The sequence below is a fragment of the Dryobates pubescens genome, chromosome 5 (genome assembly GCF_014839835.1).
Source record: "Dryobates pubescens isolate bDryPub1 chromosome 5, bDryPub1.pri, whole genome shotgun sequence".
NCBI classification, from domain to species: Eukaryota; Metazoa; Chordata; class Aves; order Piciformes; family Picidae; genus Dryobates; species Dryobates pubescens.
In genome coordinates this window covers 14,794,660-14,807,615 of record NC_071616.1, presented here as the reverse complement: position 1 = coordinate 14,807,615, position 12,956 = coordinate 14,794,660, and the positions used below count along the sequence as shown (strand labels likewise).

The window sequence follows — 12,956 nt, the reverse complement described above, 5'->3', positions numbered from 1 at the left end:
GTCCCACTGCTTGGAGTCACCAGACTGGGATTCTGTTGTCTTGGCTGAGCCACTGAATTGGAGTGACACTTCCAAATCATCTTAACAGAAAGGCAATTGTTCAGCCTGGAGAGGAGAAGGTTCCAGGAAGACCTTCTGGTGGCCTTTTAGTACTTAAAGAGGCTGATAAGAAAGCTGGGGACAGACTTTTGAGCAGGGCCTGTTGTGGCAGGACAAGGGGTGATGGTTTAAACTAAAAGAGGTGGAGATTTAGGCTAAATGTTTCCACTGTGAGGGTGATGAGACCATGGCCCAGGTTGCCTGGAGAGGTAGTAGACGCTCCATCCCTGAAAGCACTGCAGGTCAGGTTGTTTGGGGCACTGAGCAACCTGCTCGAGTTGCAGATGTCTCTGCTGACTGCAAGGAGGTTGGACTGGATGACCTTTAAAGGTTCCTTCTGACCCAACCCATCCTATGGTTTTTATGAAATGTTTTTCAAGCTCTTTCCATTGCAGAATTAGTCATGACTGACACTGCTGTCCCAATTCAGGTCGCAGATCTGAAGACCAGGAACCAGCAGCTGGACTCCGAAAATACAGAACTTAGCCAGAGGAACTCCAAAAATCAAGCAGATGTGCAGGATCTTAATCAACAGCTGGCAAGGGTGCTCAAGCAAAAGGAAAGGGAAGCTGGAAAGTGTACCTTGGAAGAATGGGAAAAGGAGAGGCTGGTACTGAAAGAGGAACTGGAAAACTCCAAAGTCAAGGTACAGGATTCCACTGTCTCTAATGGCATGGAACAGTAGAACTTCTAGGAATAGAGAGGTTCTACAGAATTAACATCCCACTTTAAGCTGTGCATGGTCTTTTCAATGTTCAAACATACCTTCTCATGGCAGTGGGTGTGGAAGGAAAGCATGGCAACAGCCAAAAGCAGGCAGGTGAGAGTGTGCAGGCTTATCTTGAAAATGGAGCTTAGTGATACTAAACATCTACCTGCTTTTCCCAGCCTGCCTGTTCTGTTCAGCCCAGTGCCATTCCAGCTCTGACTCAAGTCACTGGCTGCAGCATCCTCTGGTTAATTCCTGTTACCCTGCATGTCTCCTAAACTAAAATCTGAGCCTTTTGCTTTTTGCAGTCCTCAAATCTGGTGTCTTCCTTGGAGATGGAGCTGTCAAAAATGAAGGTTCAAGCTCATATATTGGAGCAGGAGAACCACATCCTCAAGCAGGAACTTGAGAACACCAAACAGGTATGGCATCCTGTTGGGACCATAGAACCACTGGGATTGGAAAAGACCTTTTAGATCAAGTCCAACTATTAACCCCACACAGCCAACTCTAGCTAAACCACATCCCTAAGCACTGTCTACCAGTCTTAAATATCTTGATTTCAAATGACTCACCAACTTGAGTGCCATCAGATAATGCTGGTTTTCTTTTAATTGGAGAACCATAGAATGGCTTAGGTTGGAAGGGACCTTAGACACATGGATGTGGTGCTGAGGGACATGGTTTAGTGATAGTAGCTTAGCAGTAGGGGTGGGATTTTGAGGTCTAGGCAAGCAATTGGACTTAATCTCAAAGATCTCTTCCAGCCTCAATAGTTCTATGATTCTACCTGAAAGGAGGCTTGAGCCAGGTGGGAATTGGTCCCTTTTCCCTAGTATAAAGTGATAAGACAAAGGAAATTACCCTGTGTTGCACCAGGGGAGGTTTAGATTAAACATCAGAAGAAACTACTTCTCTGAGTAGGTCACAAAACACTAGAACAGGCTCCCCAAGGAGTGGTTGAGTCCTCATCTCCAGAGGTGTTGAAAAGCCACAGAGATGTGGTGCTGAGTGACATGGTTTAGCCCCAGACTTGGTAGAGTTAGATAATGGTTGGACTCGATGATGTTAAAGGTCTTTTCCAGCTGAAATGATTCTATGATTCTATAATAATTTCCTGGAGGGCTTGGTTATCTCCTGTATAAGCATGGCTTGACTGGCTGTGTCCATCTATGCTAATAAACACAGATAATGAAGGCAACAAATGCATTGGCTCCCCTGATTAGGGCTCCACAGAGTCATTTTCTGCCCAGCAATAAAGCACTCATATGATGCACCCGGTGCTCAGGACTGATAATGGTCTTAAAAAGCAAGAGCAGATGAGGGCTGTTCAGTGAAGAGAGGATTGTGACTTGAGTGTAATTAAAGACAGACAATTGAGTGAGCCAAGATAGAACAGCACAGAAGGTAGAAAGCGCTGTTGGCAACAGGAGGAGAGTCAGAAGTCAGCAGAACAGTGATTTCTCTCTTTTTTTCATAGAAGAGGCAGAGCAAGACCAGCCCTAAAGCAAATCTGAGGGGCCATGGGGCAACTGGGAATCCTTAGCACTGTTGCTGTAGTAAGGATGCTCTGGGTCTCATGACTGATGCTCGTGTGGTCATTTGTACCAAACTGCAGTACACATTTCAATGTGGTTTGGTTTTATACTGTGAGGGTGGCCAGACAGGTTGTCCAGAGAGTTTGTGGAACCTCCATCCTTGCAGATACTGAAACCCTGACTAGACAAGTTCCTTTAGCTCGCCCAGTTTGGGTGGGAATCATAGAAGTATCTTGGTGGGAAAAGACCCCTAAGGTCATCAAATCAAACATAACTAACACCACCATGGCCATTAAACCACATCCTGAAGTGCCACGTCCACATGTTTCTTGAACGCCTGCAGGAAGGGCTGGACTAGGTGATCTCCAGAGTTCCCTTCCACCATCAACAATTCCGATGCTTGAGAAGTCACTTTGCCTGGTGACAGCTCCCAGCAATTAAGCTGGGGCTTGGGAAAGAGGTTCTGCTTATCAGACTAGCAGAGACCTTCATTATTCCTTTGGCAGAAGCTCCAACCCGGGAGGCGTTCAAAGCCAAGGTGTATGGGTACTTGAGCTGCCTGGTCTAGTGAAAGGTGTTCCTGCCCATGGCAGGGGAATTTGAGGTCCCTTCCAACTCAAACTATTCTATGATTCCTCTCTCTTCTGCTCTATCTGGAGTGGGATGTGTGGCCCAGCAGCTTTGTGTAATACTTGTGAAACTTGGAAGCAGCACAGAAATGTAACTGCGAGGGGGTTCTTCTCCACAGCTGCCCACATGTCCTGACCTCTCTGACCTTCAAAATGAAGTTTCAAGTTTAATTACTAAGAATGAAAACCTGCAGAAAGAAAAAGAAGACCTGAGTGAGGAGTTAAACAGATGCATTGATAAGGTAGGAGGTGACAAGTGCCAGTTCACATCGCTCCCTACATGCTGTAACAAGCTGTTAAAATTCTTTTATCACCTGTATCACCCTAAACTGGAAAACTACTTTGGACTTTTTTTTCCCTCCCCCCTTACCTTCAAGCCAGATAAATGCTTAATTGGCACTGCCTCTTTTTTTTTTCCCTTCTTCTTTTCTAGCTGCTTTTAAAAAGAAAGGTTAAATTCTGGAGCACAGCTCTACTGTAATTTGATTATGTAGAAAATGCCAAACATTGCAAGGGACAGAGTCCTACAGATATCGCAGCAGGACAAGGAAGACAGTGTTTTTCCACTTTCATTGCAGCTCTGAACTCGGGCAGAGTAGCTACTTATGGACACTATAAATAATGATCCTGTTGTCTGGAGATTCTGGCTGGGAATGGAGGGTTTGGGATTCTTTTGTTTCATGTCCTGAGTTTCCTCTGTGTTGCTTAAGTCTGGAAGTCCAATTGAGTTAAAGAAAATCCTGAGTGAGTCGTGCTTACTGAGGTAATCTTATTTCAGGTAGCTAAAATAAGCTGCTTAGAGAACACAATTGGCAGCTTGAAGCAGGAGCAGAAGTGCTGGGAACAGCAGAGTCAGATACTGAAAACGCAGCTCACCGTTTCACAGGAGAAGGTATAATCGTGGGGTTGGGTATAGCCCTGGGTCAAAAGCATTTTTATAATCTCTTGTCATGCTTTTTTCCATTAAAAGCAGCCCTCATCTAATGTGGGCAAAGATGTCATGCAGCTAAGAATGGCTGCTTTGATGGGCTTTCAAAGTGACGTCCTTAAAGAACAAGAGGAAACTTGTTAAATGCAATGAGGCACTTTTTTTCCCTTGAGAATAAGTGATGTTGTTTTGCATCTACAGCCAAGTTCCTTTTTGCCAGTTCATTCTGCCCAGTTTGTCCTAAAATATCACTGTTCTGGTAGGGCCTTGTCCTTCTCACAGAATGAAAGATGGGGAGGGCTTGGAAGACACCTCTGGTGATCATCCAGTCCAACCCTCCTTGCTGAAGCAGGGTCACCCACAACAGCTTGCCTAGGATCACAATGTCCAGGTGGGTTTGGAATCTCTCAAGAGGAGGAGGGTCCACAACCTCTGTGGGCAGCCTGCTCCAGGGCTCCAGCACCCTCGCAGCAAAAAAGTTTCTTCTCACGTTCAGATGGAACCTCTTGGGTTCCATTTTGTTTCCATTGTCCCATGTGCTATCACTTGGGCACCACTGGAAAGAGTCTGGCCCCATCTTCTTGCCCCCCACCCTTTGACACTTTCTGAGCGTTGATCAGATCCACTCTCAGGCTGCTCTTCTCCAGGCTAAACCACCCCAGATCTCTGAGCCTCTCCTCTCCAGGCTATCTGCCTGGCATATTACACTTGCAGATTCTCCTTGACCATGAGCATCCAGGAAGAATATGTAATGCAGGAGAAATCTTCCCAGCATATCAGAGCAAATATTCAGGACTGGAAGGTGTCTCTGCTGACTGCAGTACTGTCTGTTCAAAATAGCTGCTGATGTTGAATAAAGTCAGAAAATGATCTAGCATTTAGCTCCGCTCTGGAGTCATCAGCACAGGACAGACATGGAGCTGTTGGAGCAGGGCCAGAGGAGGCCACAGCAATGACGGGAGGGCTGGAAGCCCTCTGCTGTGAGGCCAGGAGAGAGTTGAGGTGGTTCAGCCTGGAGAGGAGAAGGCTCCAGGGAGACCTTCTGATGGCCTTTCAGTACATAAAGGATCTGGTTAGAAAGCTGGGGACAGACTTCTGATCAGAGCCTGTTGTGACAGGACAAGGGGTGATGGTTTAAATTTAAGAGGGACATTCATACCGGAGAGAAGGAAGAAATGGTTGATGGTGAGACACTGGCCTGGGCTTCCCAGAGAGGTGGTAGATGGCCCTGGAACCATTCCATTCAGGTTGTCTGGGGCTTTGACCAACCTGTTCTAGTTGCAGATGTCCCTGCTGACTGCCAGGACATTCAACTAGATGATCTTGAAAGGTCCCTTCCGACCCAAACTAGTCAGATTCTATGGGTTTTAAAGGGGGTTGTCAGAGTTCGAACTTCTTCACTCCTTCCATCAGAGACTCTCAATGTGTGCATGTGCATCCTAGAAGACCAAAGTTGGGAGAAATCTTGGTCCAGCAAATACCAACCTTTGTTCCTTCTCCTTACAGGTTCAGAGCCTAGACGAAACACTGCAAAATACCAACCTCCAAGTGTCCTGCCTGAAATCGGACTTACAGGTGACACAACAGGAGAAGGAAGCTCTTAAACAAGAAGTGATGTCTTTACACAAGCAACTGCAGAATGCCAATGAAAAGGTAATGGACCTCAGGTGCCTCAAAGTCAAGTCAACTTTGCATACCAGGGCTTATGGACACTGAAATTATAGAATTATGGAATGGTTTGGGTTGGAAAGGACCTTTAAAGGTCATCTAGTCCAACCAACCAGCTGCTGCCCTTCTGCAGCCTGCTGCCGTAGCCAACTTACTTGTTTAGGTTGGCTTGTGTACCAAAGGGACACAAATAAGTGCTTCAGGATTGAGCAAGTAGGCTCTGAGTTATGTAACTATTGATTTTTAGGTTTATTTTAAACAAGTGGTATAAAGCTAATTAAAAAGAAAACCAGACCACTACAAGCCCTTGTAAAAAGTCCCTTCCCAGCCTTCTTGTAGTCCCCTGCAGATATTGGAAAGATGCTCTAAGGTCTCCCAGGAGTCTTCTCTTCTTCAGGCTGAAGAGCCCAAACTCTCTCAGCCTGTCCTCATAGCAGAGGTGCTCCAGCCCTCTCTTGGTGGCTCTCATTTGTTCATTTTAAAACAGTTAAATAGTCTTGTTGGTCAGGCTTGATGGGGCTCTCAGCAACCTGAACTAGTTGCAGATGTCCCTGCTTACTGCAGGGGGGTTGCCCTTTAAAGGTCCCTTCTAACCCAAACTATTCTATGATAATGTGTAGATTTTAAACTTATTTTAAATAACTTTTTAGAAGTTGGGAACACTACAACAGGCAATGCTCAGTCCATCTTCTGAGTCTCCATTTTCCCCTGAAGTAAATCTTTTGGGGGATGCGGTGGGGGGGGAATGTGGCCAGTGTATGAATTTTTAGCTATCAAAGCTGTAATTACATTAATAATCAAGCTAGTAATTGGCAGGAGGGTCTAATTTTCAGTCAGCCATGGGTTTGAGAGGCAGAGTATTGTACCAGCCTCTCTTAACAGACGAGGAATTGTATCTGAGGCAGGTTGTAGACTGCAGTCTTGGGACTGGTGTTAGGAATTCAGTTCCTCATTTGGCTTGTTTGCCATGTAATTAAGGAATGCTTCATGTCCACATGGAAAAGCAGCTTTTTCACAATTGTGGGACAGGAGCTCAATTACAGCCATTACTGCATAATAAATGAGGCTGAGTTCTCCAATTTGCCTGCTGGGGCTGTAAACTGGAGCACAAATTGGCATTTTGTGGCACTGAGCTCGGTGCTCTCCCATCAGCCCTTCTGGCACCTGGCTCTTAGCTGTGCTTTTACTGAAGGGAAGCACTTTGGGTTTGCACTCTGATTAGTGTGCTGGATTTCTTACTGGGAAGCAGCGTGTGAGGCTGGGAGGAAGATGGGAATCCTGTGACGATTTAGAGTCTGCAGTTATTAAAACCTTCCTTAAACCCCACCTGAACAGAGAAAATGTCTGCTGCTTTGTTGAAGGCCTAACCCTGCACTTCTGTCTGTCTCAAGAATCGGGTTCTAGAACAGGCTGTGCCTTCCTCAGGGCTGCAGGACCAACAGAGGCAACTCCACTGGGAAGAACTGGTCCAGCTGATGAAACAAGAGCAGCAGCTGCTCAGTCAAGAGAATGAGAGGCTGCAGAAAGAAGTCCAGAGCACCAAATCAGAGCTGGTTCACTCCAGAGAGAAGGTAACCCAAGCAAGGAAACAGATTACGGAGAAGGTCCTTGTGTGCTAGGCAAAATGCAATGATTCTGGTGTTGCAGTGGGTAGTACAGGATGTACCTGCCTGGTAATTCCAGGAGAGGAATGTTGCTCATTAGATTTCAGCAGAAATGTTTGCAGAAAGAAACACATCATGGATGAGTTTTCCTTTATATCTGCTCCGAATATGCAGACACTCTTATGATGTTTCAAATAGCTCTTTTAAAGAGAAAATCCTAGTAACTCAGGTCCAAGATTCTGCTCTGTCTTGGAGTTAAGGCCCTTCGGTTCTTTCAGAAAAAAATTAATATTCTGATCATTCCACATGTCCAATTTCTTGGCTTACAGTATTAGGCAGATTATGGGGAGGAGGAATCACAGAATGGTTTGGGTTGGAAGGGACCTTAAAGATCATCTAGTTCCAACCACTGCTGCCATGGGCAGGAACACCTTCCACTAGACCAGGTTGCTCAAGGCCTGCCTCATCTACCTTGGCCATGAACACCTCCAGGGAGGGGCCATCCACAACTTCCCTGGGTAACCTGTTTCAAGATGCTCAAATGTCAAAAATACACCAGAATCTGCTGTGAGTCCAAAATTGGTTGGTATTTTATGTGAGGTAGCTCACCACCCTCACGGGGAAGAATTTCTTCCTAATGTCTAATCACAGTCAAGCCTCTTCCAGTTTGAAGCTATCACCCTTTGTCCTGTCACTCCATGTCTGTGTGAAAAGTCCCTCTCCAGCTCTCCTGTAGCCCTTTTCAAATTCTGGAAGGCTGTGAGAAGGTCTTACCAGAGCCTTCTCTTCTTCAAGCTGAACAATCCCAACTCCCTTAGGTTGTCTTCATAGTGGGAGGGGGATGTTCCAGCATTTTTCCTCATCTGTTCTCCTCTGGTCACTTTAGATCCGACAGCTGGAATCTACAATCCTTTCCCTAAAGCACCAAAAGCATCAAAGCCAGTCGGGTATCGTCAAAGCCATAGAGCAAGAGAAGTTAAGCTTGAAGAGAGAATGTGAACAGCTTCAGAAGGAGCTGTCATCTGCAAACAGGAAGGTTGGTTTTAGATGGTGAATACATGGCTCAATGCAGTACTTCACCATCCCTAAGCATTAAGGTGAAAGCTGTAATTTTCTTTTTATTCATAGAATCATGTTTTAGAATGGGCTTGAGTTGGAAGGGACACTAAAGATCATCTAGTTCCAGCCCCACTGCCCTGAGAAGAGACACTTTACATTAAACTAAGTTGCTCAAAGCCTCATTCAGCCTGGTCTTAAACATGTCCGGGAATGAGGCATCCACAACTTCTCTGGGGAACCCATTCCAGTGTCTCATCAACCTCATAATAAAGAACAGTTTCTAAATGTCCAGTCTAAATCTACCCTGACACAGTTTAAAGCATTTATTCCTGAGCTTTGAGTTCTTTACCTCTCAGGAATCCTTGTCCCAAGGAGCTGAGTATCTTAGGTGTTTCTGCAGAGCATGCAGGGTAGAAGTTTGTGACAAGATGATATGGGACTTGCAGTCACTGCAGACACTTCAGTAGTAGAAAATGGGAACCATGCTGGAGTGCTCTGCAATATGCAGCACTTGAAGCCAGAATTACCACTTTTAGACTAAAAATCAGTTAGTTTGCTTCTTCTTTTGATCTCGTCAGATTTATAGAATCATAGAATGGTTTGGGTTGGAAGGGACCTTAAATATCATCTAGTTTCAACCCCCCTGCCCTGGCAAGGACACCTTCCACTATCCCAGGTTGCTCAAGGCCTCATCCAACCTGGCTTTGAACACTTCCAGGGAGGGGGTATCCATGACCTGCCTGGGCAACCCATTCCAGTGTCTCACCACCCTCTCTGGAAAGAATTTCTTCCTAATATCCAGTCTAAACCTCCCCTCTTCCATCCTGGATCTATCTCATCCTATCACAACAAGCCCTTGTAAAAAGTCCCTTTCTTGTAGCCCCCTTCAGGTACTAAGAAGGCTGCTCTAAGGTCTTCCTAGAGCCTTCTTGTCTCCAGGCTGAACAGCCCTAACTCTCATAGTATGTCCTTATAGGGGAGGTGCTCCAGCCCTCTGATCATCTTCATGAGCTCTTCTGGACCTGCTCTAACAGTTCAATGTCCCTCTTATGCTGGGGGCACCAGAACTGGACTCAGTACTCCGGGTGGGGTCTCAGGAGAGCAGAGTGGAGGGGTCGATGATGTGTGACATGGTCTCAGACATCGTTTTCATCAAAGCTTTACATTTGTCCAAGTAGTTATGTCTTTGAGCCTTGAATGTTTGTGATGTGCAGTGATTCATGACTTGCATGGGGAAGGAGGAACAGAAAAAAAAAAAAAGATAAAATAATCTCCTGTTTTTCTAAAGAACTTTCTTGTCTTTAATAGATCAGTCAGATGAATTCTCTGGAACGCGAGCTGGAAACCAGCTCAGAAAATGAAGGGCTAAGGAAAAAGCAAGTCAAACTGGATGATCAGTTAATGGAGGTATTTTTCCATCAGTGTTGGCTGTACTGAATGATGGGGGGCTTTATGACTAGCTCGCTGAATCTGTGGATTTATTTAAGCACAACTCCCTTGTGTGTAGGAACAGAGGAAACTAATCCAAACTAGAGGAACTAATCTCCCCTAATCTCACCTTTCGTGATCAAGCTACATGATAAACGTGCCAGAAGACTTCAGATATCAGACAGTGAAGAAACTTGTTTCTGTGCTGGAGGCAAGGCTAAGGCTTCACCAGCCCTTCCTAAAATGTCTAGCCTCCAGTTTCCTAACTAATATTTGTCTTATGCTGCTTGTAACATAGGAACCTGCTTTTATTTACTGAATTAAATTGTTGAATTTAAGCCTTCCTATTTTATCTATATTGGGTAGATCAACAATTTACATGACTTACTAGTACTTGCTATTAATCTAAAAGCAGGAGTGAGAACTTCACTCGAGATTCTTCCAAAGTATGCTGTTCAATGTGGATGTTCAGTTCTGCTGGAGATGGTTCATGCTGGATGTTAGGGAAACTGCACAATTCCTGGGTGTCTTTGTTTAACTATGTTGTGTGTATCTCAAGGTCAGGCTAGACCTCTGAGCTCTCTCTCAGCAGTCGTGCCTAAACTTGATGTCCTGGATTTGAATTTAAAACATAATCTTGAGGGGGAAAAAAGGAAACACAAATCAGTAAATTTTTGGCTTGTTCCATAAATCAAAGGAGCTTCTAGATGAGGCGTTTTAAAAAGACTTCATCTTTCTCAGCAAGAGAGCAAATGGGGAACATGTTATGCTGAATGTCCAAAGTAATTAGCTATAAAATTGCTAATTTGATTAGAAGAGATGAGATTTTTCTGACAAGTTACTGACAAGAGTGTTTGTATGCCCTCTGCTTTTATTTTTTATGGTCTTAATTAAGCTCTGGGAGCATTCCAAACACTGTTAAACCCTTTACTGTGAACACCAAACATGGAATTGTGGGGTTTTCCTAAAACTACTAGTTCAAACACAAAGGACTCTTGTTACTCCCATTTAACCTTTTCCCAGCAGGCGTGTTTAACATTTGCTTAGCACTTTGTGACTTCTAATGTTCTCTTTTGTGCCTCTTCTCCTTTTTCTTCGTGGCTAACCTGTCTAGAACTCAGTGGTTGGAACTAGCAGAGAAGGGTGCAGTTCTCTTTCTGAAATAGTGTGCGAAGGTAGAGCAATTGTTTTCAATGTTACTGCCATGGCATGGAGAAAAGAAAAAAACCAAACCACACCACATTTCTTTTCTTTTATGGATTTCTTTTTATTTATTCCATGCATCTTTTAAGGAAAAGAAGCCACTATTCATTTTAACATCAAACTCAGGTGCACTAAATTTCTGTGGGTAGTGTGTTGTGTGTTTTGGATTCCGTGCTTGAAGGTGAATGCTTACCATGAAAATGGAGAGAAATCACCAACTGTAGTCCAAAGAATTTAAACTGATGGTAAAAAAAAAAATGAAAAGTGGCTCTACCCCTTCCTTCATAACCCACTGGCTGTGAAGCTTGAAGGTGTTTGCATATTTGCCTCTGATACCTGCATGCTTTTCTTCCACCAGGCTGTCAAATGTTTCTTTAATATTAAATGATATGTGATCAGTGTCATCCCAAGTAGTTTAGCAAGTTCATTATTACTCCACTTGCTTCCTCAGGTGAATACACCCAGCATATTCATTAGCCACACAATTGGTATTTATTTTTGAGATGCTAACATTAATTAAACTGTTTCTTCAGCTCTTTCATTAGATACTTGAGTGCTTCACAGCATTGCAGGAAACCCTAAATAAATAAATAATAGAATCATTAAGGTTGGAAAAGACTTCCAAGGTCATCAAGTCCAGCCTTCCAACCAATACCTGCATGAGTGGTAGGGCATGCCCAGAATTATTTAAGCTGGAAAAAACCTTTAAGATCATCAATTCCAACCATAACCCAACTACCATGACCACTAGGCCATGTCCCAAAGTGCCACATCTACTGCTTTCTTGAACACCTCAACCACCTTCCTGGGCAGCCTGTTCCAACATCTGGCCACTCTTTCAGTAAAAACATTCTTCCTCATACCCACTCTAAACCTCCCCTGGTGCAATCTGAAGCCATTTCCTCTTGTCCTGTCACTTATTAGAAGAGACCAGTACCAGTTTCTCTACAACCTCCTCTCAGCCTCCTCCTCTTCAGGCTAACCAATTCCATCAAAACCTCATTATTTTCACTGTTCATGCTGTCAGTAAAAGAACTGCTCCTTTACAAGTTGATTCAAGAGAACTGCTTGATTAGCTTAAAAAAAAACAACCAACCCAACCCACCAACAGAACAGTTTTATTTTAAAGTACTTACAAAGCTATTTTCTGTTTCCCTGGGCCAGCAGAGATGTACAGATGTAATACAGCCAGAAGAGCTGCACCACTATGAAAAATACTTATGGTTATTTAATAATAACTGATATATGATTACAAATAGTGACCTTAATTCCACCACTTGTGAGAGACAATGAAACCCACTATGCCTTTTCCTAAGGGAACAGAGAAATGGGTTTGAGATAACAGGTGGCAATTTTGTGATGTGATCAGCTGAACTTTATGGGAAGAAAGGACTAATCTTACACACATTCAAGTCACAAATCAGCTTCTCTGAAGCATCAGGAGTTTTACTGTACACTTCTGAGATATTCTTACTTAAACATTAATTTAGTCGAGAAAAATGCCACATTGTTTCATACAACCATCTTAGCTTTTAATGTTGTCTGAAAGCCCATCTAATGCTGGGCCAGTTTATCCAAGCTGGGCTCTTGTGGTTGCAAGGTTACCACAGTAAGGCAGTGCCAGAAATGTCTCTTTCCTAGCCACCCATCCAGTAAAGGACAGAGCACTGCTGGGGAAGGCAAACTGCTTGGGACAAGCCTGTTCTGAGGTACTTGTTTTGCTGTAGCAAGGACTATTAGGACTGTTGTTGCACATAAGAAATATAGTTTTCACAGAATCTCTAAGTGGGGTTGGAAGGGACCTTTGGGGACCTAGTCCACCCCCTTGCTAAAGCAGGGTCCCCACAGCAGTTGCCCAGGAGCACAATGTCCAGGTGGGTTTGGAATCTCTCCAGAGAAGCAGACTCCACAACCTCTCTGGGCAGGGTTCCAGCACCCTCACACCAGAGAATTTTCTCCTCCTGTTCTAAGGGAACCTCCTGGGTTCCAGTTTGTGCCTGTTGCCCCTAGTCCTGTCTCTGGGCACCACTGAGAAGAGTCTGGCCCCAGCCTCCTACACCCCACACTTTAGGTCTTGCTGAGCATTGAGAA

The 12,956-nt window shown here is 44.4% G+C and overlaps 1 protein-coding gene across 2 annotated transcripts in view; it reads left to right on the top strand.

Moving 5' to 3' along the window:
• Positions 1 to 12,956, top strand: part of NIN (ninein) — a 74,976-nt gene that overhangs the window by 49,381 nt on the left and 12,639 nt on the right. For both annotated transcript variants that reach the window (XM_054161642.1, XM_054161643.1), the window contains exons 19-26: positions 530 to 745; positions 1,117 to 1,230; positions 3,095 to 3,217; positions 3,754 to 3,867; positions 5,410 to 5,556; positions 6,963 to 7,142; positions 8,062 to 8,211; positions 9,543 to 9,641. In XM_054161642.1, the coding sequence (XP_054017617.1) occupies positions 530 to 745; positions 1,117 to 1,230; positions 3,095 to 3,217; positions 3,754 to 3,867; positions 5,410 to 5,556; positions 6,963 to 7,142; positions 8,062 to 8,211; positions 9,543 to 9,641 (1,143 nt within the window). The remainder of the gene's footprint in view (positions 1 to 529; positions 746 to 1,116; positions 1,231 to 3,094; positions 3,218 to 3,753; positions 3,868 to 5,409; positions 5,557 to 6,962; positions 7,143 to 8,061; positions 8,212 to 9,542; positions 9,642 to 12,956) is intronic.